The sequence below is a fragment of the Brachyhypopomus gauderio genome, chromosome 13 (assembly GCF_052324685.1).
Source record: "Brachyhypopomus gauderio isolate BG-103 chromosome 13, BGAUD_0.2, whole genome shotgun sequence".
NCBI lineage: Eukaryota > Metazoa > Chordata > Actinopteri > Gymnotiformes > Hypopomidae > Brachyhypopomus > Brachyhypopomus gauderio.
Genome location: NC_135223.1, coordinates 18,845,211 through 18,871,449, shown reverse-complemented (window position 1 = coordinate 18,871,449; position 26,239 = coordinate 18,845,211). Strand labels below are relative to the sequence as shown.

At 42.9% G+C, this 26,239-nt stretch overlaps 1 protein-coding gene across 3 annotated transcripts; it reads left to right on the top strand.

Moving 5' to 3' along the window:
- Positions 1-11,392: 11,392 nt before the first annotated feature.
- pogzb (pogo transposable element derived with ZNF domain b) lies at positions 11,393-25,793 on the top strand. 3 transcript variants are annotated; one of them, XM_076971485.1, is made up of 21 exons: positions 11,393-11,548; positions 12,059-12,197; positions 12,401-12,522; positions 13,635-13,742; positions 13,840-14,009; positions 14,154-14,253; positions 14,388-14,651; positions 14,826-14,996; positions 15,307-15,389; positions 15,482-15,759; positions 15,923-16,077; positions 16,364-16,464; positions 16,595-16,741; positions 16,863-16,997; positions 18,136-18,365; positions 18,858-18,998; positions 19,196-19,249; positions 19,332-19,444; positions 21,090-22,682; positions 22,855-22,888; positions 23,306-25,793. In XM_076971485.1, exons 3-21 carry the CDS (start codon positions 12,405-12,407, stop codon positions 25,014-25,016), a joined length of 5,706 nt encoding a protein of 1,901 aa, XP_076827600.1. In that variant the 5' UTR covers positions 11,393-11,548; positions 12,059-12,197; positions 12,401-12,404; the 3' UTR covers positions 25,017-25,793. The 3 variants fall into 3 exon arrangements, with proteins under 3 accessions (XP_076827600.1, XP_076827599.1, XP_076827601.1); XM_076971484.1 differs by having other exon boundaries at positions 21,090-22,730; XM_076971486.1 differs by lacking the exon at positions 21,090-22,682.
- The last annotated feature ends 446 nt before the right edge of the window (positions 25,794-26,239 follow it).

The window sequence follows — 26,239 nt, the reverse complement described above, 5'->3', positions numbered from 1 at the left end:
AAAGACTAAATGTTTGGGAGGGTAAGACAATTCAACAGACAAATCCGTACAACACATTTTGATAATGTTGGAAATTTTCTTCTCCGACCCAGACGGGCCCCAACACCGCCCCGATGAACCGACTGGTTTTTGACTGAGTGGTCCAAGCAAAGTCTTGACAACAAAAGTTCTTTTAAAATGATTTATATAGAATATTAATGAATGCAATATAATAGAAGTATTCGTGGTACAAACTCTTCAGTGCACTGGTGCTAGTTGCCTAGGAATCTACCTAACCCAAGTGGATCTCAGCAGTGTCCAAGCGAAAAGCCTGTCGTGCTGGGCGATGTCCTTTCTTTCATACTCTCTGTCCATAAGTTTCGATTTGTTAAGTTTCGATAACTCCCCAATCCTGGCTGCTCTCCATGGAAAATCACCTGCTCCTCTTCTCCCAGCCTGTGTGCCTGGTTATCTAAAAACTGCTTGCTACACATCCTGCACTGAATAGGCCCCTTCTGTTCTCCTCAAGGCCACTGAGGCCTCCTTACTCCTGCTTTCCCACAGTCTTCCTGAAAAACACTAAATTGACACATCAAGTTATTAGCCTTTAATTTTCTTTTTTCCAACATTCCCCCTTTTAGACCAAAACATTGGTCTAACTCTAGTCTAATACTAAAATCTATCTAGCCCAGTGCACTTATTAAAAGAAAGACAATCATAAAAATCCCTAAATGTGTATACATTCATAGTGTGACTATGTCAGTTAGTACAACGTCTATGTGTTCTTTTATGTGATTGGTGGGTTCTGGATCACTCCCCAGTCGTGGGCCGAGACCTTTCAGACTATGCGGAGATGCCCCCCTTCATCTCCCACGGTCTCGTGACTTGACGTTGTCCCCGAGACCCAGGTCCCGCCTGGTGGGAGATCACCTCGACCCGTTCTATTAATGTGCCCATGTGTCATGCATATTACTTTTAAGCTAGTGAATCAGCTTTCATGTGCTGTTGGTTGTGCTCTAATGTGTGGTGCGTCTTCATTCTTCATCAGTCGCTGTCGCTGCCAATACCTACAAAGCAAGCATAATTAATCAAAAACAACAAGTTTTTCACACAGAATCGTCTTCTTCAGATGATATGTCATCATCATCCTCCACCATCAGTGGCATGGTGTATGGTGGTGGGTTCTTTGCATCCCCCTTCTCAATCGCGGCTGTGATCAACCTTTGGGTGAGAGATCTGATACATGGTATACAACAACATCCACAAATAACAACAATTGCAATGAACACTGCTACTGACATAAACAAAGACATAATTAGTGCCTTCCATTTCCCAAACACCTTCATGAACCACTCCTCCATGGGGTTACTGATACCTGAGGCCTCCTGCATCTCCTTAGATAACGCCTTCAGTCCGTCCAGAGCTCTGGTCACCGACCCGTCCGGTGCGGTGTTATTGGGAATGAAGGTACAACAGTTGTCGCCAAACATGAAACATACACCCCCTTTTTCCGCCAGGAGCATATCTAGAGCCATTCTGTTTTGTACGGCCATCAGTGAGGTAGCTCTCAGTTGTTCGCTCAGCCCCTCTATTGCGTCTCTCGTTAGGTTGGTTAATCTCAGCACATTGTAATGGACAAAGTTGATCCTATCTACATTCTTGTTCGGTGTTACTGGAAACAAGGCTGATATAATTGGAATGTTCTCAAAGCCCGTAGCTATTTGATCAACTAGCTTGTATTCATTGGGAACCCCCCGAGGCACTCCTATGGAGTCAATGTATGTTGGTGACCCTATGGACAAATCAAAGGCATCACGCTTCTTTCTCCCTTGGGCTATAGCAGGCTGCGGTGTGATTTCCCTCAGCCCTATCATTGTTATTGGTGTGATTAGTCTAACCATAGCACAGATTCCTTTAGCTTTTCCTGGTATTAATGCCAACAGAGTGTGTCCTCCGCAGTACCACCAGATCCCTGCCCGGGCTACTCTCCCTATCCCCGGGACCTTCGTTGTGGCGTTACACCAATCTGGTTCAATTTCTCCCACACTCATGATTGTGTCTTTCTCGGTCAAGTTAAAACATTGGTATTGCCCTGTAAGTTTCACTGGCACGAAAGGAGCGTTACCTCCTTCCAAATTTTTGACATACGGAAAAATACTGCCCAGGCTGGAACAATTTGGGGTCGTAATACTTTTCACCTTAGTTAAATTCGACATACACTGATATCCTACTGGATCTGTTTCAGGATTCAGTGGGGCTGGTGAGGTCATTAACGCGGGTCGGGCCGCTGCACAGGCCACACAACCTTCTAACCCATTTTCTCTACTGTTTTGTTCTAGCCATGACAACCACAAATTCGAGCCTCTGTAACCGGTTGCTAATTCTATTAACTGCTGGGACGATAATTTAGTGAAATCTGTGGTTAGAGTGAACTTGTCTGCTGAATCCTCCATCTCCTCTATTTCTGCCTCAGGTTTTGCTGGACTGAGCGGCTTGGGTTTGGCTAAATAGCTGAGTTTAATTATTCCCCATATGTCACGTCCTGATTGCTCCACCCCCAGGGTGAAGTACAATGGTCTGTTATTACCCCATATCTGCCCATTCCATCTGACAGAAAAAGTTACTGGATTTTGGGACACGTGATAATCTCGCTGAAACGACACATCGACCCACCATTTGCTCAAAGAGGTCGTGGACGGGTTACCCTTCTTATCTCCTAATGTCGGTTTCCATCTCCCCGAGTACTTTATCACTGACCCCCAACCAGGACACCAGTCTGCACTATAGAAACTCCCCCTTCCTTGACAGCCCGCATCAACTTGATTGGTCCAACATATGTACAAATCACATCCTCTGTATGAGGCATTGGCTCCCCCGCAGTCCACTACCTCACATAAGTCAAAAGTCCAGCTCGAGGCTGTACCATCTCTATAACTCAATTCCACACCTCCGTATGTCCGTACACACCGGTCCTTGGACTGTCCTACTGGCCTGGTTCCAGCTTATCTTGGTTTTCTTACTTTAAAGTCTATTTTCTCTGGTTTGGTCGCGTTTACTAGCGGGTTAGGGCTGTGGATCTCATCGGGCCTCACCTCTTTGCAGGCAGTGTGATTGTCGTCCCACCGACACAAAGTCACGTTCACGTTATTGGATTGTTTCTGATTTCCTACACTAAATATCACCACCGCTCCTATTATCACCGCGGCTAGAAATGTTCCCCCCCATAGCCAAGTCCATGTTCTCAAAGTTAATCTCCCTACTCTAACATATTGTTGGTACTGAGCCTCATCTGGACGTCCAACACGTCCCGACAACATGTCTCTTATTTCCCACAATTCCATCCTAGGATGGAAGATGGTGCACCACCACCTTGGTACCGGTTGGTTTAAGTAAAGTTTTAATGATTGGTTTCACAGTCCTCCAGTCTAATCCGTCTAGTCCACAACCCAGCTTCGGTATGGCTAGAGTGTTAATGTTCAATGATATTAACAATGTGGCCAGGTGTTGTATGCTTGAAATCAGATCTCCTAATTCTGGCTTCTCCCTGTAGTATCTTTTGGTCACTAAATGAAATATAATGTGTGTCTGTGTGGTTTGTGTGGCACACTTGCCTATGGGCACCTTGGCTATACCTGTAGTGCCAAACGCTTGTCTGATCTGCAGAGCCACTCCAGCTCCCAGGTTCAGGTCCGCGCTCACACAGTGTGCTATAGCCTCACAGTCAGTCTCCAACAGGTCTCCTTCACCTTCCTCCCACCAGTCCTCGGCTGTGATGTATTCTCTGTAAAAAGCTACACTGGGGTCGGTACTCACCACCAACTCCTTCCCTGGGGCTTCTCCTGTCTCCTCCAGGTGTGTCTTGATCTCTCCTGTGGTTCTTGTTGGTTCTTTTGCTGCAACACAGTGTGAAATGTGGTACCAAGTCTTACCTTTGTCTTTCCTCACTTTCACTGAGTGCTCGTTGGCACCTTCGACCTCCCACGGGCCTGTCCACCGTGGCTCGTTCCACTTCCTCTTGTGCACCTTGATCCTTACCCAATCCCCTGGCTTCACCTTCACCTTGGGTGATTCCAGGTCTTCTTTTCCTTTTTCCTGTTGAACAGACTTATTGATTTCACAAAGCAACTTGGTTAATTCTCTCATGTACTCTGACATCTCCTGTTCCTGGATTTCCAAAGCTGGTCCCTCAATCCTTGGTCGAGGGCACCCTGGCATGGGTCGTCCTGTCATGAGCTGGTGTGGTGAGAGATTGTATTCTCCCGTGGGGGTCGCTCTCATGGACATCAACACTAGTGGCAGCGCCTGAACCCAGTCCATGTCTCCTGCTGCGCACACCTTGGCCAGTTTAGTCTTAATGGTCTGGTTGGCTCTTTCCACCAACCCCTGTGACTGTGGGTGGTAGACAGTGCCAAACTTGTGGGTTAGGCCCAGCTTTTGTTCTACTTCTGCCAAGTGTTTGTTATCAAAGTGGGACCCATTGTCACTCCTAATCACTTTTGGTAGGCCGTACCTGGGAATCAACTCATTTTGCAACCATTTTATGACTGATTTTGAATCTTCCTTTTTGGTGGGTATAGCTTCTACCCACTTGGTGAATCTGTCTACCATGACCAACAGGTACCTGTACCCCCTTACCCTGTTGTCTGGCCCCATGTCTGTGTAATCGATCACAATCTCCTCAAATGGCCCCGCGGGCACTGGGTATCCTCCAATTCTCACCCGGTATGGTTTCTTCACATTGTATGACTGACAGATATCACATTCGCTCACGTATTGCTTCACATGGTCTCTGAGGTACGGATGCCACCATAAACATTCTAATTTGGTCACCATGGCCGACACTCCGGAGTGAGTTGGCCCATGTGCTTCGCATAGTATCAATTTCATCTTCTCTAAGGGCAAAACTACCCTCCCTTCTGGACTCCTCCAGAGTCCTTTAGTGACAGTGGCTCCCCGGTCTATCCACAATTGCTTCTCATAGACCGTGGCTTGTTCTTGGATCTGTGCCAGGTGGCTCTCCGTCAACTCAGGCATGTTATGAGTTTCCAGCAACAACAAGCTCTGTGGGTTGTACCCTCCAGCAGCTTTGGCTGCTCTGTCAGCAGCTTCATTACCTCTAGAAACAAAACTGTCATTACCCTGATGTCCTCTTACCTTTATCACTGCCACTTCTTTGGGTAACATGATAGCTTCACTCAACTCATGTACTGCTCTCAAATGTTTGATTGGCTGTCCTGTGGCGTTAGTGTACCCATTATCCATCCACCTGACTAGTTCATGGTGGATGACCCCGTGCACGTATGCTGAATCTGTGTAAATGTTCACAATCTGACCTGACGCGTGTTCCAGTGCTCTAGTGAGTGCGACCATTTCTGCCAGCTGAGCTGAAGCTGGTTGTGGAACCACTCCTGATTCCACCTCCTCCCACTCTTCCCCACATGCTTGTACCACAGCGTAAGAGGCCTTCAGTTCGTTACCTTGTCTCCAACAACTCCCATCTGAACAGAGTTCCCATGCTCCTGGTTTAGTAATTCTGACCTTGTGCAGTTCTGGTCTGAGCTGAATGTATCTTTCTGTGGCGTCAGCGCAGTCATGTGGTGTCGCATCTTCGGCTACTTCAATGTTATCAGTCAGATTCACAAGTTTTGACGCAGTGTTGTACGTGATGTGTGGCTGTGTGAGTATGGCTTTTATCTTGTTCTGTCGTGCTCTTGACAAAGAAAAGGCTTGTGAGTTTATGAACGCCATTACTCCGTGATTGGTGCTGACTATTAGTGGGTGACACATTACCAAGTGTGCTGTCTTCTCTATCGCTGTGGTGAGTCCTGCCATGTATGTTGTGCATGGTCCTGTTCCTATCACTGGTTGATCTAATTTGGAACTGTGAAAAAATAAAATGTTCCTTCCTTCACTCTCCCCCTTCTGAAAGAGACAAGCATGAACATGGTTGTCTCTTACAGAAACGTTTAAATGAAAAGGTTGTGTGTAGTCTGGTGCTGCTAATTCAGTAGCGCTAGCAAGTGCTTGTTTCAGAGTTATAAAATCCCTCTCTGCCTCAACCGTCCAGTCAAGCTCCACCTTCCCGTTACTCAGACCTTTTGACACTGCGAGTTTTCTGAGGCTGTGAGCTAAATCACTGTAGTTAGGTATGTAGTTGCGGCAGTAGCCTGTCAGGCCTAAAAATGACATCATTTGGGACACTGTAGTGGGCTTTGGAAATGACAGTATTGACTGTCTCTGATTTGGAGTCAGGGTGTGACCTTTGTGTGAGATGTTTCTCCCCAGAAAGGTGACCATCGGCCTGGCCACCTGGAGTTTTGACTTGTTCACTTTGTAACCTAATTCAGCTAACAAGGTTAGAATGGTTATGGTGTCTCTAAGGCACTTATCGGGTGAAGTACTAGCTATTAACAAATCGTCCACGAACTGTATTAGTACGGTGTTAGAGTCAATCAAATCATTGTCAGTTAATCTAGACAGATCTTTCAACAGACATTGATTAAAGATGCCTGGTGAGTCTTTGTAGCCTTGAGGTAGCCTGTTGTATGTGTACTGTTGACCTTTAAAGGTAAACGCAAAAATGTCTTTCACATTCTCATCAATTGGTATAGAAAAGAAAGCATTAGCTAAATCTATGCATGAAAAGCTGCAGTGTTCAGTCGTTAGGTTCTGCAAAGATCGATAGGGGTCAGGTACTGGTATGTTCTCAGTTACAGTGACATCATTAATGCGCCTCAAATCATGCACCATACGATACTCATCTTTTCCAGGTTTTTTAACAGGTAGTATGGGCGTGTTCCACGGTGACGTCGTGGGTTTCAGAACTCCAACTTTGATCAAATCTGCAATGGTGTCTGTAATACCTGCCATGGCTTCTGGCTTGATTCGGTACTGTGGCTGATGAACGACTGTTTCTCCTGGCTTTAACCTAATAGGAGCCATGTGGTGTGATGCACATCCTACATCTACCTTTGTCGTGGTCCACAAGTTGGCTGGGACCGTCTCTAGTTGTTCTTTGGCCTGGGGGTGATCCAACAGTGCTCTGCCGTGTGTGGCTGTCAGGGGCTGGTTACAGAAGTACGCCAAGTCACTGGTGTCACATGCGACTCTCCAGTACTTACCATCCGACGTACCCTCTACCCCTGGCAGACAGGTTGGGCGAAACTGTTCCTTCATGGCAGTGGCCAGCATGGGGCCCAGCTCACGAGGTTCGTGTCCAGCCGAGACCAACAGCGAGACATGTGGTAGTGAATCCTGCTGGTCCGGGTTTCTCCAGTACGTCATCTGTTCTCCTGTTAACACAACTAGTGCAGCCACACCTTCAGGTCCAACAATCATTGATTCACAAATTATATTTTGTAATTGACCTTCAATGTTATTCCACAGCTGTCCGTAAACCCCATCCTCCCCTCTGATGTAATTAAAAGTGCAGTGTGTGCTGTCTATTGGTGGGGTCATACTCTGAAGTGACAGGAACCATGGTTTCCATAAATTAAACGTGTAAAGCAAATTTTTAGCAGTTGCTTGTTCCTCAGGATGTTGTAATGTGGCCCAGTAAATGTGAGCTGGGCCGTCCGCTGCTTGTTGATTAAGTATTCTGAGGCGCTCATCGTGGTTGGTGACAGAGACAGCTAATTTACCTTCACTCGGTGTGCATTCAATAATAGCTGAAAATTGACACAACAAATCTCTACCTAACAAATTAATTGGGCACTGTTAGACAAGAAATACTGAATGCCCTTTTTAGGATTGGGTAATTTATCTATCATAGTGTGCAAATCTCTGTGTGTCCACGGAGCGTATGTGTGTGCGTAACTGCTCCCTGGCACTGCCATTATCGGATAATGACCACCAGGGGTCGACATGTTCTTGGCTTTTGATCGCGTGACTACACCGTGCCTGTCATAGTAGGCGGGCACTCTCACCCATTGCTCGGATTCAGTCAGGTTTATACATTCATCTCCCACCTCGCTCTCCTCTGAAGAGGGAGTTTTCACTCGTCTGTTCGCCACACCCTCGTCATTCTCCACTTCCCATTCTAAATTTTCACCAGTCACAATCAATGTATCTCTTCTGTCAGGTGCACCTCTATCTCTCCTCCTATCATCCGCAGCGCATTCCTCTAGCTGTCTCGCATGCTCTTTTTCCAACTTAGCTTCTTCTTGCCTGATGGCTTTCTCCACGTCACAGACCACTCTCTCTGCTCTGTTCAACGTCTGTTCGAACCGGGTGGGGGCACTCAGACTCAAACTCTCATCCATTCGCTGTTCAATTCTTTGCAATGCATTATTTATCTCTGTTTCTCCAGCTTTCTCGCGATCACGGTCTTCGAGCCTCGCTAGTCTACTCTCTATTTTATCCATAGCCACATCACTGACAACCTCCATTACCACTTGTCTCCCCTCATCACATTCACGCTCTCTCACTGATTTTGGACGTGCAGAAGCCCCGTCCACATCAACGTCACTCATTTCACTCACAGACACAGGCGCCATCAGCGCTGCACGCGGACATTGAGGAGCACTGGGTTCACACGCTTTTTCTGCATAGGGAGGGGGCACAGGGAGTTCTGTCTTTTTGGTTTCAACTCGTTCTTTATCATTAATCTTCTGACAAATTTTCCGAAATGTTCTCACATACGACAAATAAGTTTCAGCTTCTTCCAGCTGGATTTTACGCTTTTGCTTAGTTAGGGCTCCGCTAGCCTCTAATCTTTTTTTCTCTTTATTAACCTGTGTGACCCAATGCTTCTCGATGTGCTCCCAATCAACCTGATACACACCACGGTCGTCCGGGTCTGGCCACAACCCTTCGGATCGCATCTTTTCAAAACATTTTTTCACATACATCACTGTGTCAGACCTCATTCTCGGCACAGCACGTTTCTCCATAGTATCAACCAAATAATCCTCCAAACCCTTAATATTATCCATGATATAACTCCGGTTTTTAAACTACTTCCAAATTACTTTTGCTTCGATTCAGTAAATTTTAAAACTTTTTCGTTGTACTCACTAGCACTTTAATACCCCCAAATTAATTCAGTAAACTTTATCACTTTATCGTCGTGTTCGCAAGCGCTTTAATTCGCCAGCGCGCACCCCAAGGGCAGACAGACACAAGTTAAGATCTCCACACTCCAAACAACTCCAGCTCAACACAGCTCACGCGAGTTTCACTTCCAGCACTTAAATCGTACGTTTACGGAGCGTCATAAACCAAATTATAATTTCATGCATGAAGATATATGATAATTTTTGTTTTACACTTTAACCTCTTATGAAATGTTTCTCTTGTGCTTGTGTACACAATGATGAACGTCTTTCTTGGGGGCTCATGCAATTTACTCAGGGGTTCAAATGTCCTCGCATAAGAGGCTCATGGATTTATGGGCGTGGGTTTGTAAGTCCCCCAATGAAAGGCTCTCAAGTTTTATTATAGCACGTATGCTCAAACAATTTATACAGGTCTTTATTCAACATAAAACCACACGGTACATGAAAACCAACCCAACACTGCAAATTTGCAAACACGCATACACAGATACAGCTGTAGTTTCACCAATCACGCACGCAATTTCAACAAAACACACGGGGGCCCCCCAAAACCGGCTGAGCGCGTCCTCCGGAATTTCTTTGAATATATATTATTCTTGGAATCCCAGGCTACCTACTCATTCTACTCATTCATTTAACCGTGACCGAGCGCGTCCTCCACCGTTCTCTCTTTTTTTTTTTTTTTTTAGAACAATAGTTCCCCTTTTTTTTTTGAACGTGGGCTACCTACTCGTCACCTGAGCGCGTCCTCCACCGTTCTTTTTTAGAACCAAAGTTCTTTTTAAGAACGTGGGCTACCTGCTCTTTCTCTGGGCACGTCCTCCACCGTTCTCTTTTAGAACCAAGGTTCTTTTTAGAACGTGGGCTGCCTACTCTTCAACCGTTTACTGCAGTTTACAGGGCGTCCTCCTCCCGACTTTATGAGTCGTAGGGCAATCCTCCTGTCTATATATCGAGTTTGTAACACGTATACAATTTCAATACTAAATTTACAGAGAGTATTTCGCCTCGACCATTTAGTGACTGAACTTTAATTTAGCCTATGACGTAGTAACATCAGCCAATAGGAGAGAATGGCTCCTTACCTTTTTCAGACCGCGCGGTTTAGTTCAGTCACCTCACGGACGGATTGACCTCCTCTCTAGTCCTAATTGCAGAATTCGACTCCAGTCAAAAAACCATCCTCTGCTACCAATTTGTTGGAAATTTTCTTCTCCGACCCAGACGGGCCCCAACACCGCCCCGATGAACCGACTGGTTTTTGACTGAGTGGTCCAAGCAAAGTCTTGACAACAAAAGTTCTTTTAAAATGATTTATATAGAATATTAATGAATGCAATATAATAGAAGTATTCGTGGTACAAACTCTTCAGTGCACTGGTGCTAGTTGCCTAGGAATCTACCTAACCCAAGTGGATCTCAGCAGTGTCCAAGCGAAAAGCCTGTCGTGCTGGGCGATGTCCTTTCTTTCATACTCTCTGTCCATAAGTTTCGATTTGTTAAGTTTCGATAACTCCCCAATCCTGGCTGCTCTCCATGGAAAATCACCTGCTCCTCTTCTCCCAGCCTGTGTGCCTGGTTATCTAAAAACTGCTTGCTACACATCCTGCACTGAATAGGCCCCTTCTGTTCTCCTCAAGGCCACTGAGGCCTCCTTACTCCTGCTTTCCCACAGTCTTCCTGAAAAACACTAAATTGACACATCAAGTTATTAGCCTTTAATTTTCTTTTTTCCAACAATAAACATGACATAAGCAATTGATAATGTAAAAAACAACAGACTATTGCCCATGTCCATGCATTTGCCAGAGGTGTCAATTCCAGGTTCAGAAAGTAAAAGTCCTCACCAGGATTTTGCTCAAGCTTGTTAGATTTTCTAATTAGTTTAATCCAGGTAAAATTAGTGGAATCAACACAATCCAGGAAGCCTGAGCAAAATTCTGGTGAGGACTTTTACTTTCTGAACCTGGAATTGACACCTCTGGCATTTGCAAAATGTTAAACACAATGAGAAATGCAATGATGTGCACAAGTGACAAGGAGATGTGGAGATTAAATTAACAGTTTTGAGAATTTCAATTCTGATCTGAGAAATTCGCCTGAAAAAAACTATAAGAGACGCAACGCTTGCATGAGAAATTAGCGAGAGAACACTAGCACCCATGACTGTTCGTCTGCGATGATGATCGCGTATAGTTTATGTGATTATGCACTTATCAAACATAGCCTAAACAAATGCGCAATATCTCAATAACCTACACCGATTGTGTAGCATACGTAATTTAACAGTGCGTCCATTGTTGCAAAAATTTACTATTTTCCTTTCTGGGAGACTGTAGCCAATCAGAATGCGTTGATGAAACAGGATGTTACGGAGGCAGATCTTCCACCAGTCGGATCGGTGTTCCTGGAAACGGAAAGCCTTCATCACAGTATCTCGTTGGTGACGTGCCGGCGAAGCTTTTCGTTCTTGTGTATCGTTTAGAGGTCGTTTCGCAATAAGCTTTGAAATGGTGAGTATTATTCATAACGTTCAATGCATTCTTCGATACGAAGGATGAGCACGCACGTTATGAATTAGTTATTTATCGTGCGCTCGTTGAACAATGCGCGGAGTGCCACAAGGTAAAGTGGCCTATGGACGCGTTCCGCCATGCGAATCAATTGGAACCGCGCATTTTTTGTAAATGCCGTGTGTATTTTTTATGAAATATTTTGTTAGATTAATGCTTAAAACCATTTATTTTCCATTGTACCGTATACTTGAGAAATACGTAGGCGTTTAAAGCCAGAAAAAATAGTTTTAATCATGTATTTTTTGGTACAGCACAGGGACTACTTTTTTTCTCCGCCCCTTTTCAGTTCAGTGCTGTTGGAGAATTTCTCCAGAATTATTTTAACGTCACTAACATACGCAACGACAGTGTCGTGCTCTGGCACAGCCAGACAATGTCTTCCATGCAAGCATAATGACCATAAAAGCTGATGTGCATACGTAATTTGTTACTTTTTTCATTTTGCAGGTGTACGTAAACTGGCCATAATGACCGCTACCAACGTTACCCGCGCTTGTACACTGACATAACTGAATATTATTTCAGGCCATTGGAACCTGAGAAGGTTCACAAACGTCTTTTTAGACTACAGGCCTGTTTCAGCGAGGTAATTAGGAAAATATTTTCCAGAAACACAGTAGAATATGCAGCTTATTTGTTTAGTTTACTGTAGACATTTTCCAGTTTCAAACAATAATTGTTGCATGTTCTAGGATCTAAAACTAATATTCGTGTATAATTGAAAATGTGAGATTACAGTACACTTACTAGTTACATTTCCCGTTAAATTAATATCCATTAACATTGCAGCAATATGGAGGATGCTGATTTGTTTATGGAGTGTGAGGAGGAGGAGCTGGAGCCATGGCAACAGATGAATCAGAATGAGCCAGATGAAACACTACCTACTGTTGAAAGCAAGATCTCCACTGGTAAATGCTATTCAAGTTTTGTTTTGTTTTGCTTATTAAGGGTGACATTTGTAGCTCGCTCACAGATAAACAGCCTTTTTGACTTGCATTTTGACTGTAGATGCTCTAAATAACATTTGATTGTTTGTAAGCCAAAGGTCAGCCGTAAATATAACAAAGTAATACCAGGACATTGTTAGATATGTTACATTAATGCGTAATCCAGAAACCTTTACAGTTTACATAAACAGTACAACATACACAAGCAGATGCCCTATATGAATATAGATAGATGCATGACAGCCAGAAAAATGTAATAAACGTTCAGCATCTTACAGAGTGATACTGTGTGTTACATTTACACAAACAGGCTGTGGCAACCAGCAAACCGGCTCTCTACAAAGAATATAACGGGCATCTTCCATTACTCTGTCATTAGCAACCTTTTGACTTTTATTACTAATTTTCTTGACTACTGGGCCAAAGGGCAACATGCTGAGTTGGGAGATATTTCTGGTTAAGAAGACAGACAGATGAGTGAAGTAGGATGTTTTGCATCCATCAACAGTTCTTGCCATAATATATAACTGCATACTTTGGTAAACACAGCTTCCTTTTGGTATTATATAGTGTTGCAGTGTCTTGTCTGGAAATAATCAGGATTTCAGTGTACTGCACACACATTTTTTTTTTGCAAATCTTACAAACAAGTTTTAACAATAGACCGGACAACCACCAAACTACTATTTTCAACTTGGATGTTTTAGTGTAGGTAACTACAGGAAACTGGTTTGCTAGCACAAATAACCACTGAATTGTAATAAAGTTCAGAGGGCCTTATGAAGCAAAATAGCCCGGTATCATCACTTATCCACAACTGCAGTTATTGTGCACACAAAGGAAACGTACAAGAGTGGTTTGCTTGCTTTGTTATTTTGTTATTAAATGAAATGATTTAGTAGAAGATTGGTCTTTAATAGAATAATTTGGTGATTACTTTTTGTTTCATTACTTTTTTCCTCACTAATGGTGAGAATAATTCAGGTGCAGGCTCCTGAATTTTCAAGTTGCATAGCTTTTTTCTTTTTGCATTATTTCTCCTGTTCTAACAATCTTTTATGTACCGTCTTCAGGACCTGCTACTGCAATTGCTGCACAACCTGTTTCCACACCAGTTGTGATTCCCAGTATGCCAGCATCCAACAATAATGTGACCACTGTTCCACTGCTCACCAGTGCATGTGAGTGTGTCATTCTCTTTCATAGTCACCCCCGCCTGGCTTTCTACCATATGCCTTTTAGGCCTCTAGAGTCCAACATCCTTTCATTCTCTTTTAGTGCCAACCGGGGTACCTGCTGGGCTACCTAAGGCTACACCTGGACAGCAGCTGATTCTGACACAGGGTGCAGGTGGACTGGCACCTGTGGCTTTGTCCCAGGTTATCCTCCCTGGCACCTCACCAGCTTCCAGTGCTGCTGGTGGTCAACCCATCTACTTCACTACACAGGTGCAGGCTGTTCGCTGTTTACCCAGGTTTTATTAGTCATACTAGATTAGGTGGCCATACTCTGTCATAGAACTGCTGGCTGCTGAACACTGTACTACATAAAATCTCTGTTCTGCTGTCTCATTTATTTTGTGCCTTTTAAAGGGTATCCCTGTCCAGAATATCCAATCAAGCCAGAGCCCCATGGGCATTGTGTTGAACGTACAGCAGGGCCAAACTGTTCGACCCATCACTCTGGTCCCAGGTGCATTAGTTCTGTTGCCATTGACCTTTTCAACATTGTTTTGCTTCAGCCACTGGAGGGATTGTTAAATACTAGTATATGTGTCTGCTTTATTAACCAAGTATTAATTTAAGACCAATTTCTTTCTGACAAAGCTTCTGGGACCACTGGCCTCTTTAAGCCAGCTATAGGAGCGGCTCAGGTCATCGCTCAGCCAGCTCAGATGAGGCCTGCACCTCCGGTTGTAAATCGAGCACAGGCACCCAGCGCCTTCACTACTGTGCAGATCCCCGCCACCCTTACCATCCGGAGCAACGTGCCAGCCAGCCAGCCCAGGGCCCCGCCTGCACCTTCGGCCGCAGGGCCCCACCCCTCCACCCCTCCCAGGGTGCTCCCTGTTAACACGGCAACTCAGCTCGGTGAGGCAATGCCAAGATGAGCTGTATTCAGACATTGGAGCCTTGAGAACTGCATTTTACCTTTTCAGTGACCCCACTGATTGTTCAGCAGTAGAACTGAACGAAATGTTCAGCATTGTTTGAAGTCCCGTATTGGCTGCTCATACATGGGATGTATTGTGTCGTCCTTGGCAGTGACGGTAAAGCCAGAAGGGAACCTAGATGTTCAGAACCTGATGAGCATCGTGAACCTTCCTGCTGGTGGTCCACCGCAGACCTTCGTTGTCATGAGCAACCAGAAGACTAACTGTGGTTCACCTGCTGTCCAGGCAACCGTTCCTGTAGTGCAGAGCAACACATCCCAAGGTGCGCAGCAAGCTGCTAGTGTTTCACCTTTTGAACAGTTAATAGTGATGATGATGAAACTTCAGCTCCTCTCTTTGCTCTTCAACTCATCATCATCATCGTCAGTGTTGCTGGGAATCTTCGGAGTCTTCGATTTTGAGTTATATCTGTTGGATCAGAAAATGATCATAATCTGTATTTATGTAGTACTTTTGTAAACAAGCTTTACAAAGTGCTTTGCAGAGTAGAGATTAAATGGAATAAATTAAGAAAATGTAAAAAAAAAACAAAAATACCCTGAATGTGTATCGATGGTTATTCCCTTTCTTAGTCACTTCTGCAGCACAACGTCAAGTTTGCCCACGTTGCTGTGCCCAGTTCAAGATGGTCGAGGCACTACGAGGACATATGTGTGTAAGTACATTAGCACATGGACACGCACCACCGATGGTATCAGAAACCATGGTGATGTTTGAGAGTGCTGTGTCTCTGTCTTTTTCCTGTAGTTTTGCTGCCCAGATATGACCCGTAATATGAGCACAAGCAATGCTACACCTGTGACCAAACCTCAGACGGTCCAGGACAAAGGCCTAAACACAGAAATAAAGACCGAAAGCTTGGACATCCATCCAGAGGAGACCCAGTCTAAGATTGTTATGTTGGTGGATGACTTCTACTATGGAACTTTCGAAGGGAATCGAGTTTACGTGCACACAGACAACATAAAAGAGCTCACACCATTCAAATGCTTCACCTGCGGAAAGCCGCAGAAGAACAATATCAGGTCAGAACCAAAACTCTCAGTTTTCAGACTGCTATAATAAATGCAGTATTTTATGTAAAATTGATTAAAAACTGATGATACTCATTGACACCGCCAGTCCTTAGGGTATCTCAGAATAGTTGGTTTGCCAGCTCAGTCAGGTTAATCGCTGTACCTTGGACAGGCTGATGAATCACATGATGCTTCATATGGAAATGGAGCAGCAGGCTGGTGAGATGAAGATGCACACGTCCTGCCGACACTGCTTCCGCCAGTTCCCAACTCCCTTTCGTCTTCAGTGCCATGTGGAGAGTGTCCACAGTCCTTCAGATTCAACTTGTAAGAGCCACTTACTAAAGAACCTTTTCAAGGCTTCTAAAAAAATTACGTTCACATGAAGCTGGGTATAAAGCTCTTGAAATTACAACTTTTAGTGTTGCAAGAATTTCAGTTCTATATTTTATTCTATAGGCAAAGCTCAAAAATGTTTTAACGGTGCTTGATCATGGATTGAACTGGTTTAGCTGGTGTAAATATTGTAATGTTTTTTGTTTTGTATGTATTTAAGCAGTAATTGGTTGCATTCTGAAGATTTTTCTATTTGCTTGGTACACTTTCTGTGCAGCCAGGTGTAAAATCTGTGAATGGGCCTTTGAGAGCGAACCAGTTTTCCTGCAGCACATGAAGAACACTCACAAACCTGGAGAGATGCCATATGTCTGCCAGGTGAACTGACTCACATAAAACACAGCATGGATATTATGAAAGAAAAAGTGGTTAAAATGTTTTCTTGCCATTCTGTTTGCAATGCAGATGTTTATGCTGGCGTGCTAAATGTGGTTTTGATAACTCTCAGGTGTGTCAGTATCGATCTTCATTCTACTCCGATGTGCACGACCACTTCTGCACATGGCATGAGGATACACGCCATCTGCTGTGTGTTTACTGTCTAAAAGTTTTTAAGAACTCCAGTAGCTACCAGCTACATTTCAATCGTCATCAGGTGAGTGAGAGTGTCCATCATTTCAGACACCCGATGGTGTTTGATACTTGATTGCGTATGTAAACATCTTTTACACACATTTGCAACAAATCTGTCAATTTCTTTTTGCTTTTACTTACAGAAATCAACACTCTACCACTGTAACAAATGTCGACTTCAGTTTCTCTTCACAAAGGAAAAAGTTGAGCACAAAGTCAATCATCATAAGACCTTCCGCAAGCCAAGTCAACTAGAAGGGCTCAAGGCTGGAACTAAAGTAAGCCTTCAGTGTCGATGTTTAGCTGACTAGTCCCAAGATAAACACATTAAGTCTCTAAAGAAACCTCATCAAAACACATGTACATAAAAAAAAAAAAAAACATGGTCCCATAGTTTTGACCATTGAGAATAATGGTAATATTCTGACTGTTGTGTTGTTGATATTCACTCACCAGCTACATTATTAGGAATGACTATACACTTGGACATTTGTGTAATTATCAAATCATCCAGTGTGGCTGCAGGCAAAATCCTAAAATCATGCACAGCTTCAGTGGATTGAGGAAAAATATGGTCCGAGTGACTTTGACCTTGATATGGCTGTTCTAGTGTTCTTGAAACTGCTGACATTTTCCTACACAATAGTCTCCAGAGTTGATGCAGTGGTGCGGGGAGGCACGTTTGTGAGTAGAAGCACATTGTTGCTGACAGAGGTCGGAGGAGAATGGCTCCATAGTTCAAACTGAGCGGAGAGCTACACTAAAGCAAATAACCAATCTTGAGAAAAGCATCTCCGCAAGCATACCACACTGAACCTTAGGGCAAATTAGCAGACCCCACTGGAAAGAACAAAAATGCGAGGCAGCAGTGCTCTCCAGAACTGAAAACACGGCCAGGTCTAAATTAATCCCAAGTTCTGCTGGGATTTGAAGATGGTAGGATCATGTTTTATTGTAAATGGTAATCCATGGACTCATGCTGGTGGTAATGGTGGTAAGTGGTGTGGAGTGTTTCCTTGGCATATACTGGGCTCTCTAACACCAGTCACATTGGATTGCTACAGCTTATCTTGAGTATTGTTGCATCTTTTTAATGGTGACAGTATCTCATGATGGCAGTCATCATAAGATACTACATCAGTGATAACGTTCCAAAGCACATCATCTTAAACTGGTTTCATGACCATGATGAGATGTTCAGTGTATTCTAGTGGCCACCCCTCATTTACGAGATCTGAATCCAGTAGAGCACAATTGGGATGTCGGAACAGATTTACAGTCTGAATGTGCAGCTATTACATGTTGCAGTCATGTAACTATAGATCCAAACACCTTGTGGCGTCCTTCCTAATATATTGGCCTAATAATTCTTTGGGGTGTCCTATTCTTAACATTTCTGTATGGTTGTCTCTGCAGGTGACTATTAGGGCTTATGCAGGGCAGAAGAAAAGTGCAGGCCAAATGAAAGTAACTAGAGATTCCACTCACACTGAGGGGACCATGAGCCTTGCTCTGCATGATGAAATGTCCCCAACGCACATACGTTCAACCAGTGGACAGACAGTACGGGTCCCAAAAAATACTGGTGCTAAGAAGAAACAGGTCAGAAAGATGCATCAGTTTTTGTCCAGGTTCCAGGAGCACAGGTATGTTCCAATATTAAGGATGCATCACAGTGGGCAAGTTCTTTAATGGCTGACGGTTGTTCATTTTTGCAATATATGTCCATAAGGAGGTGCTCTGGAGTACAAGTGCCATTTCGGCCTTTGATGACCCACAACTACACTTTTTCCCTAGCAAGTTTTATTTATTTTTTTTTATTATTATTATTACTTTTTGTATAAATGATTTCAGGAAGCTGAATAATGAAAAATACTATTTTGCTTTACCTGTTTAATAAGCATGCATCTACATCGTGCACCATACCCAGACTAATTCCCAGCTAAATTCATTTAACATGGGCACATTTTTATAAGCAGCTCCCAAGCCAAATTTGTCTGTAGTGAATGTTTTGAGTCATGATCATTTAGAAATTGGAAATGTGACTTTTTGTTTGTTTACAGAACAGTTTTTTAAAATTCCCAGTATATTTTGATTCAGTATGATTTAGAAGCCATTGTTCTGTGCCCTTTACTCAGAGGACAGCTGGGGAGACATAAGTGTGTGGAGTGCACCTTTGCCATCTCACACTTTGGCAATCACTACCCGACATATGTTCACTGCTCCTTGTGCCCATACAGCACATGCTGTTCCCGTGCATATGCTAACCACATGATCAAGTGAGTAAAGCTCAATCTGAAATTTTTTTTTTTTTTTTTTTTTTTTTAATAACCATTCTTGATGTACCTGCAAGTTTGACCTGCTAGCATACAAATATTCATTTGTGTTTGTGTTGCTGTGTTATTAATAAATAACCTGAAGTGACCGTATCCAGAATCACTCAGTTGTAACTTGGACATTTGTACTTTTATTTTAGCAACCATGTTCCGGGCAGAGCTCTTAAAGCTCGTACAAAAAAGGGGTCTCTAAGGTAACACATTTTCTGCATTTGTTTGTGGTTTCCAGTCCGCTTCCTCTGGTATTTTGTGTTGAGAACCGACTTTCTCTTGCAGCTGGTTAAGGCTGACATGTGAATGTTGCAACTACAAGACCAGCCAAGGAGACCTGATGGCTAAGCACCTTGTCCAGTTCCCTAGTCACTCTCACAGCATCTTCACTCTGAAAGGTGAGTATGCTCTTAGGACCTACCAGCAACGGGCAGTCTGGTGGAGTCTGTATGTGAATAGACCCTTGAGGACATATCTGACATATTTATATCTATATTGGGTGAACCATATCCCAGCCCTTTATACATAATTTTATAGTGAAATGAATATTGAATATGGTTGTCTAGTAAGTTTAGTAATTGTTGTCAGTAAATTTGTATTTAATGCCTGTCTGTAATCTGAGATCTGAAGTCCCATGAACTAGGGTTTATCTGTGCCAGGGCAGTGTTTTTGAGTTCCTGTTGTTTCAGGGGCTTTTTAGTGGCAGTTTGTCTTGAGTAAGTAAATTGCATGTGCTTTGGGGTTCAGATTGGGTGACTGACTTGGCCTGCCTCTAACATTTCCCTTTACTTCCCTGAAAAGCTCCATACTTATGAGTAGAGTATTTTGTATCACTGACCCACTGCAAACTGAAGTGCCATTTATTGAAATTTGAGGCATTTTGTTGGATCTGAGAAGATAAAGGTTTCTTTACACTTCTGTACACAGTCATCACACTGCTTAGGCAGAAAATACGTTGCTCTTCGAATTCAAGTGGTTTGCATCTTGTAGTAAACCCTCTAAATGCATTCTGGTATTTTCTTCTCTTTATGATAGACCTTGACACCTCTACGGAAACATCTTATACAGTGTCATTTGTTCAACACTCTTGCTCTTACTAAACTCACAAGTGTACTAGGCTGCAATGCATAGAATAATTAGTTTTAATGAGCATAACATACGGGACTTGTTTAAAAAATAATATATACTTTGTAATGGACTGCTTGAAGGACACTTTGGTCCTTGTTGAGAGACAGCAGAAAAAAGCCAGACTCTTTTGCATTAACAAAGTACGCACCAACACAGCTCAATGGATAACAACCTACTATATGGTTCACCAGATATAGATTTTAAAATTTCATGTTTACACTGTAAATGTTTATGCAAACACTTAAAGCCTAAAATATGTAATATATACCTACACAAATATCCATCCAGACATCACCTGCCCTTCCAGTTCACTTTCTTCAATTTCTTTCACATTTTCATCTTGTAAATTACCTTTTTGTTTCTTTCCACTACTTTTCTGTATCTGTAAAGAATTTGTATATCTGTAAAGAACAACAATTGTAAATGTGTTGCAGGTTTTAACCATTCATCTGTCTCAAACATTTCTGTCGAACTTGTACGGAACTATCAAGTTTATATAAATAAACTTGGAACACGGGATGTTATCTTGAGACTTTTATTCATAAGAAGTGTTTTACCTGGTGTTACTTCACAGAAATTACTGTTATGTCACAGCAAGCCTGTGTCAAAGCTGTATGTGTGGGAGAAAGACAATCTGTGCATACACGGTTCCTTCTGTACACAACCTGAATGGAGACATCAACGAGTTCTGAATCACAGAAGCTTTGTTTTTAAAAAGACAAATCATATACAAAAGGACTATAAGCCATGGAATTGCCATCTACTTCTGAAATCCTTACTCTTTCAAAAAGCTGAGTGGTACATGGGAACCACTTAAGCGCTGAGCATTGTGTTATAAAGTGGAGTAGTATTGGTCATCGGGCTCCGAAAAGAAGACTAACTGTGTGTTCCTATGATCCCTCCCCTCCCCTACAGAGTGTCTGGAGACTGATATTGAGTTCTGCCAGGTTGAGGAGGAGGTGGAGGGTCCACAAGTGGAAGGATCTAGTGATGTTGTGGCAAAGCCTGACTGGTTGTCCATGGACTACTGGAAGGTTCCAAGTGATGGAGGATCTATGCCAGAATTCACAGACAGCTATGGGCCCCAGCATTACATGGCCAAGAGCAGCGATGTCCTTGATTACTTCCATCTAATCTTCCCTGACACCCTCATAGACCTAATTGTGCACGAGACAAATGTTTATGCCAAATATCAGCACTGTGTTGGCAGAGGGGATCCTACCTGGCATCCTCTCACAAATGAGGAGGTGAAGGGATTCATAGGCCTCTGTATCCTGATGGGGCTGCACTCTCTTCCAGAGCCAGAGTTGTACTGGTCTTGGGAGCATTACCATAATTGTTCGACCTTCTACAGGACCATGTCTGCTACACGCTTCAAGCAGATCAACTCTCATATTCGGATGAGCAGCATGCTTGCAGAGGAGTGTGAGCGCAGTATGAACAAACTGTCCTTCTTCCAGCCGATGTTGAAAATCTTGGAGCTGAGCATGCAGAAGGCCAACAAACCAAACAAGTGTTTGACGATTGATCGTGCTTTGCTGCCCACACAAGAGAACGCAACCTATGGGGGAAAATGTAGTAACTCTCAGCCACAAATATGGCTTATGTGTGACTCCAAGTCTGGGTACTGTCACAAACTGCTAATCCTGACCCAAAATGAAAAGCATGGAGACTTGGGAAGTTTGGTTGTGCCTACCCTTATGGCAGGCCTTGAAGGAAAACATCACCAAATCTTCATATCCAGCATGTTAGTAAGTGTCCCCCTCATGAAGGATTTAAACCAGAAGAACATATATTGCTCCAGCTCCATCCCCACTCAGAGCACAGTCCTGCCCAGTGGTGTCTGGGATCAGCCTTTATTGGAGAGCCCTGGATCATTTATTCAGTTAGAACATCCCCCACTGCTGCTTACCAGGTGGAGGGATGCAAAAGAGATGATCTGTCTTTCAACAAATGCTGTTGCTGGCCAACCAGACACAGTGTGGAGGAGGTCCACCACAAAGGTAGGTGAGCTGTCCGCCATCTCAAGACCTCTGGCTTTTAAACTCCTTCAGGATAACATGCGTGGTGTGGACATTTGCAAACAACTGCTGGCTTGCAACCCGTTGGGTGGATTGGTCCTAGACACAAACTGGCGGCGGCTGTTCTGGTTCCTTGTCAACCTGAGCATCATAAACTCTTTCATTGTATTACGAGAGACTCGGAAAGGCAACCCACCCATGTGGCTTCGGGGTGGCCACTTCTCACAGGCCAGCTACCGTAGACGTCTGGGATACCACCTGGCCAAATGTGCCGAAAGACAAGCTCACCAAAACCAAATGAACAAGGACGAAATTCATCAGCAAAGACACGAGGGTAGTAGAGAAGATCCCGGTACCTTTGAGGGGGTCAGGCACCATTTAGAGAAAATTACTTGTAGGACCAGAAGATGTAAGAACTGCAATCTAAAGAATCAACGCCATGAAAGTGTGTATGGATGCACTGCATGCTCCGTCAACCTGTGCAAGGGTAACCACTGCTTCTGGGATTTCCATGGTTTCTCTGCAAATTTCAAAGGTTATAAGGCCAAGTAGCCTTTGTGTTTGTCATAGTTACAGAGTTTTAATTTCCTACATGACCTACTTGATAATACAATATTTATGAACATAGTCTTACTCATTTCTACTTTTTCCAATTACAGGTAACCCTAAAACTGGATTTGTGGAGCGTAACAGGTATGTTTTATGCATTTATTATATACATATATGTGAAGTTGTCAATGCAAAATGTATTCACTGTGACATTCAATATGTGGAGAATGTATTTATTTAAAACAATGGTTAACTAATCATCAATAATTGCTTTTTGCTTTGTTTGTCAATTAATATTGCTGTTATAAACAGTTTGTCTTCCTGGAATCTGCAATTATTAAGAAATTTCAAAAGGCCTTGAAATCAATGGATTCTAAATATCCATGGTCTACCCAAAACTAAATGAACTTGAGTTATAAAAACAATGAGGTTCCAGCAACTGTGATTATGGCATAGCAATATAATTAAAGTAGTAATAAAGAACAAGGCCCTTTTCCAAGTGCTGTAAACAATAGTCTCATCTAATATTTCTTAATATGTGAAACATATGTTTTCCTTCAGGCCATATCTTCAGCCTGCCAAGAACTCCAGTACCTTCAGAAGCTTTCCCCATGGATCTTCAATAGATTCCTCTGTTACATCATTGGAGGACACCACTAGAAACAAAAAACTTGATCATGAGATGGCCCCACTGGATTTGTCGGATTCAGATTTAGAGACTGAAAACAGTAGTCAGCATGCACCCATTAAGATGGAAGATGGGCATGAAGTCAGCAAGTCTGCCACAAAACCTGATTCTTCAAAGACCACAAAAGAGAGAGAGGAGACACTGTCTGTGCGGCAGTTACGAATACTGCTTTACGCATTGTGCTCTGGGATCCATAAAGCAGCTAAAGAAATGGACACCAAGCCTCAGCTCATCAGAGCTTGGCTTCAGGACAAGGAGAAAAGACTAAACGATGAGGGTGTTGGCAGTTGTAGCAGTGGAGAGGCTGTTGAGCTCTTGGTGGAATGGGTGTTGGCTGAACGTGAACAGCAGCATCCTATCAGTGAGAAGAACCTCTTTCAAAAAGCTTCAGAGATCCACAGTCAGACTACTCCAAGCAGTTCCTTCCGTATCTCGTATGAGTGGGCAGTGAACTTCATGCTTCAGCACAAGCTTGCCCTCCACAGTTTTGATATCTCCAGTTTCCAGCTTCCACGCAGCATGGAGGAAAACCGCCTCCATTTCATTGAGTTTGTGCACAGACAGATTAAGACGCACAGTATTCCACATTTTGCTGTTGGTGCTATGGATGAGCTATCTGTTTTTGTTGACTTTGATGCACTTGTCAAAAGTTCAACCACGTCCAACGACGCAGTCTTCCGGTTAGAAGGTACTGGGAAACCTTATGTAAACATTTACCTATCAGTACTGGCAGATGGCACAATGTTGCCAGCAATGCTGTTTTTTAAAGGCACCACTTTAGAAAATGTTAGCAAAGAGCTACCAGATTCTGTTATACTTGAGGCAAGCACTGAGGGTTTTTCTGAAACAGAAGAACTCGAGCTGTGGACAGCTCGGGTATGGAAACAGTACTTGCGCTCCCAGAATGGGGACAAGGCCATGCTAGTTATAGACGGTCATCACGGTCACATGTCCGAAGATTTCTTGTCTACCGTGAGTGGCACCAAAACATTACCTGTCATTATTCCATCTGGATGCACCGGCCAGTGTCAGCCTTTGGAGATGTGTGTGCGTCCTGTGCTGCAGAAGTTCTTGCTAGCTCGATGGACTCAATTTGTAGAACAAGGCAGAGTTGCAGAGATCAAAGCTGAAGACCTGGTTTGGCTACTTGTGACCTGGCTAGAGGAGGCCCTTGCTTATTGTTGTGGCAGGGCTGATCTGATTGAGTATTCATTCTTCTTTTCTCATGTGATTACTGAGCAACAAGAATGTAAGAGGGAAGCGAGTACTCGGTTGGAGTTGATCAATATGCTGACCGAAGCCATGCTTGGAACAGTGGAAAGAGACCCTGAGCCATTAGCAGAGGAACAGTCCACAGAGGGTGTGATGGAAAAACCTAAAAGCACATTGTGTAAAGAGTCTCACTCCAAGGAGGAACCTGAAGAAGACAGAAAAATAGTTGATGCAATTCAAGCTGAAGCCAGAACAGCGACGGAGAGTAACAGGACTGAACAACAAGCACAAGAAAGGATGAATAAAGATTTGGAGGCATCAAAGAGTTGTTCATCACTTCTCCCGTATATGTCCGTCACAGGCCCTACTTGAGGTCATTATGAAAGAGAAGCATTGAGAACCATATTATGCAGGACTCTAATGCCTGTTTCTTCTAAAAGACATTACCATGTCGCATTACAACAAATGTAAAATAATCAGTAAAGGCTGGCTGTATAGATTAAATACATCTCCATGTTTGATTTCACTACTGGCCCACTTGCATGACAAATTACTCATGTTATTATAGGGAGAAATGTAATCTTAAAACCTGGAACACATAACATTTTGCTATTCATATGTGATCATGACTGTGGTGAATTTTTTATTTTTTTGGTTTGTAGTTTACGATTTTAGAACTATACATTCTTTCAGAAAAAGGTTCACTACCAAACTTGGAATTTTCATTTTGTCTGTGGGTGCATACATGTTTGATTTCATCCACTGGAGTAAAAGTGGTTGTCATTGCTTTTATGTCTCATTGATGCTGAAGTTATTGTAATGATTTGGATATATTTTGAGTAGTTTACAAATGATAATTCTACACTTGTAGAAGAATAATCTACAATACCAACTGCAAACCAGGAGGAATATGGGAAAGAGTTTGTTTTGTCCCCCAGAAATATGGTTCATGCCAAGTTGAATTGATAAGGCATCTTAAGCCATTTTTTGTTAGTATTATGTTTGAATAATTGAGGCGGTTTTACTACATTTAAATAATTTAGGTGGGTTACATTGCTCAGTTATGTGTATATAAGTATAATTTTGGATTTGTGCTTTTTTATGAATAATGGTTGCATGTGTTTCTGAGTAAAGTATTTTATCTATTCACATTTGTCATTCACATTCAGTTACCGGTACTATTGCGTGTTTCATTTCATTGTTTTGTTGGAGACACCACCTGATGTGGTTACATATTGTTGCTCCTCACCTTTTGAGCTTTATCAGTTTAATTTAGACAGTGTCACAAAAAAGCCTAACTATAGCTTTTATGCTAAAATGTTGGTACTAAGAAAATTTTTATTTATTATACCAGATATATCTGATACATTCTACTTGAGTGTTTAGAGATACATTTTCTACATTAGTTACACTATAAGGTTTTATACTGTTCTACCCACTGGAAATCATTCTGTTTAGAAAACAAATGCAGGATTTAAAATGATCTCAAATGTCTCGGCCAACAATGGTTAAGCATTGATTTCACTTGCTGTCCGAAGATATTGGATCCTACTCAACAAAGAAAACAGACTTTCTTATTCAATCAAATGCAAATA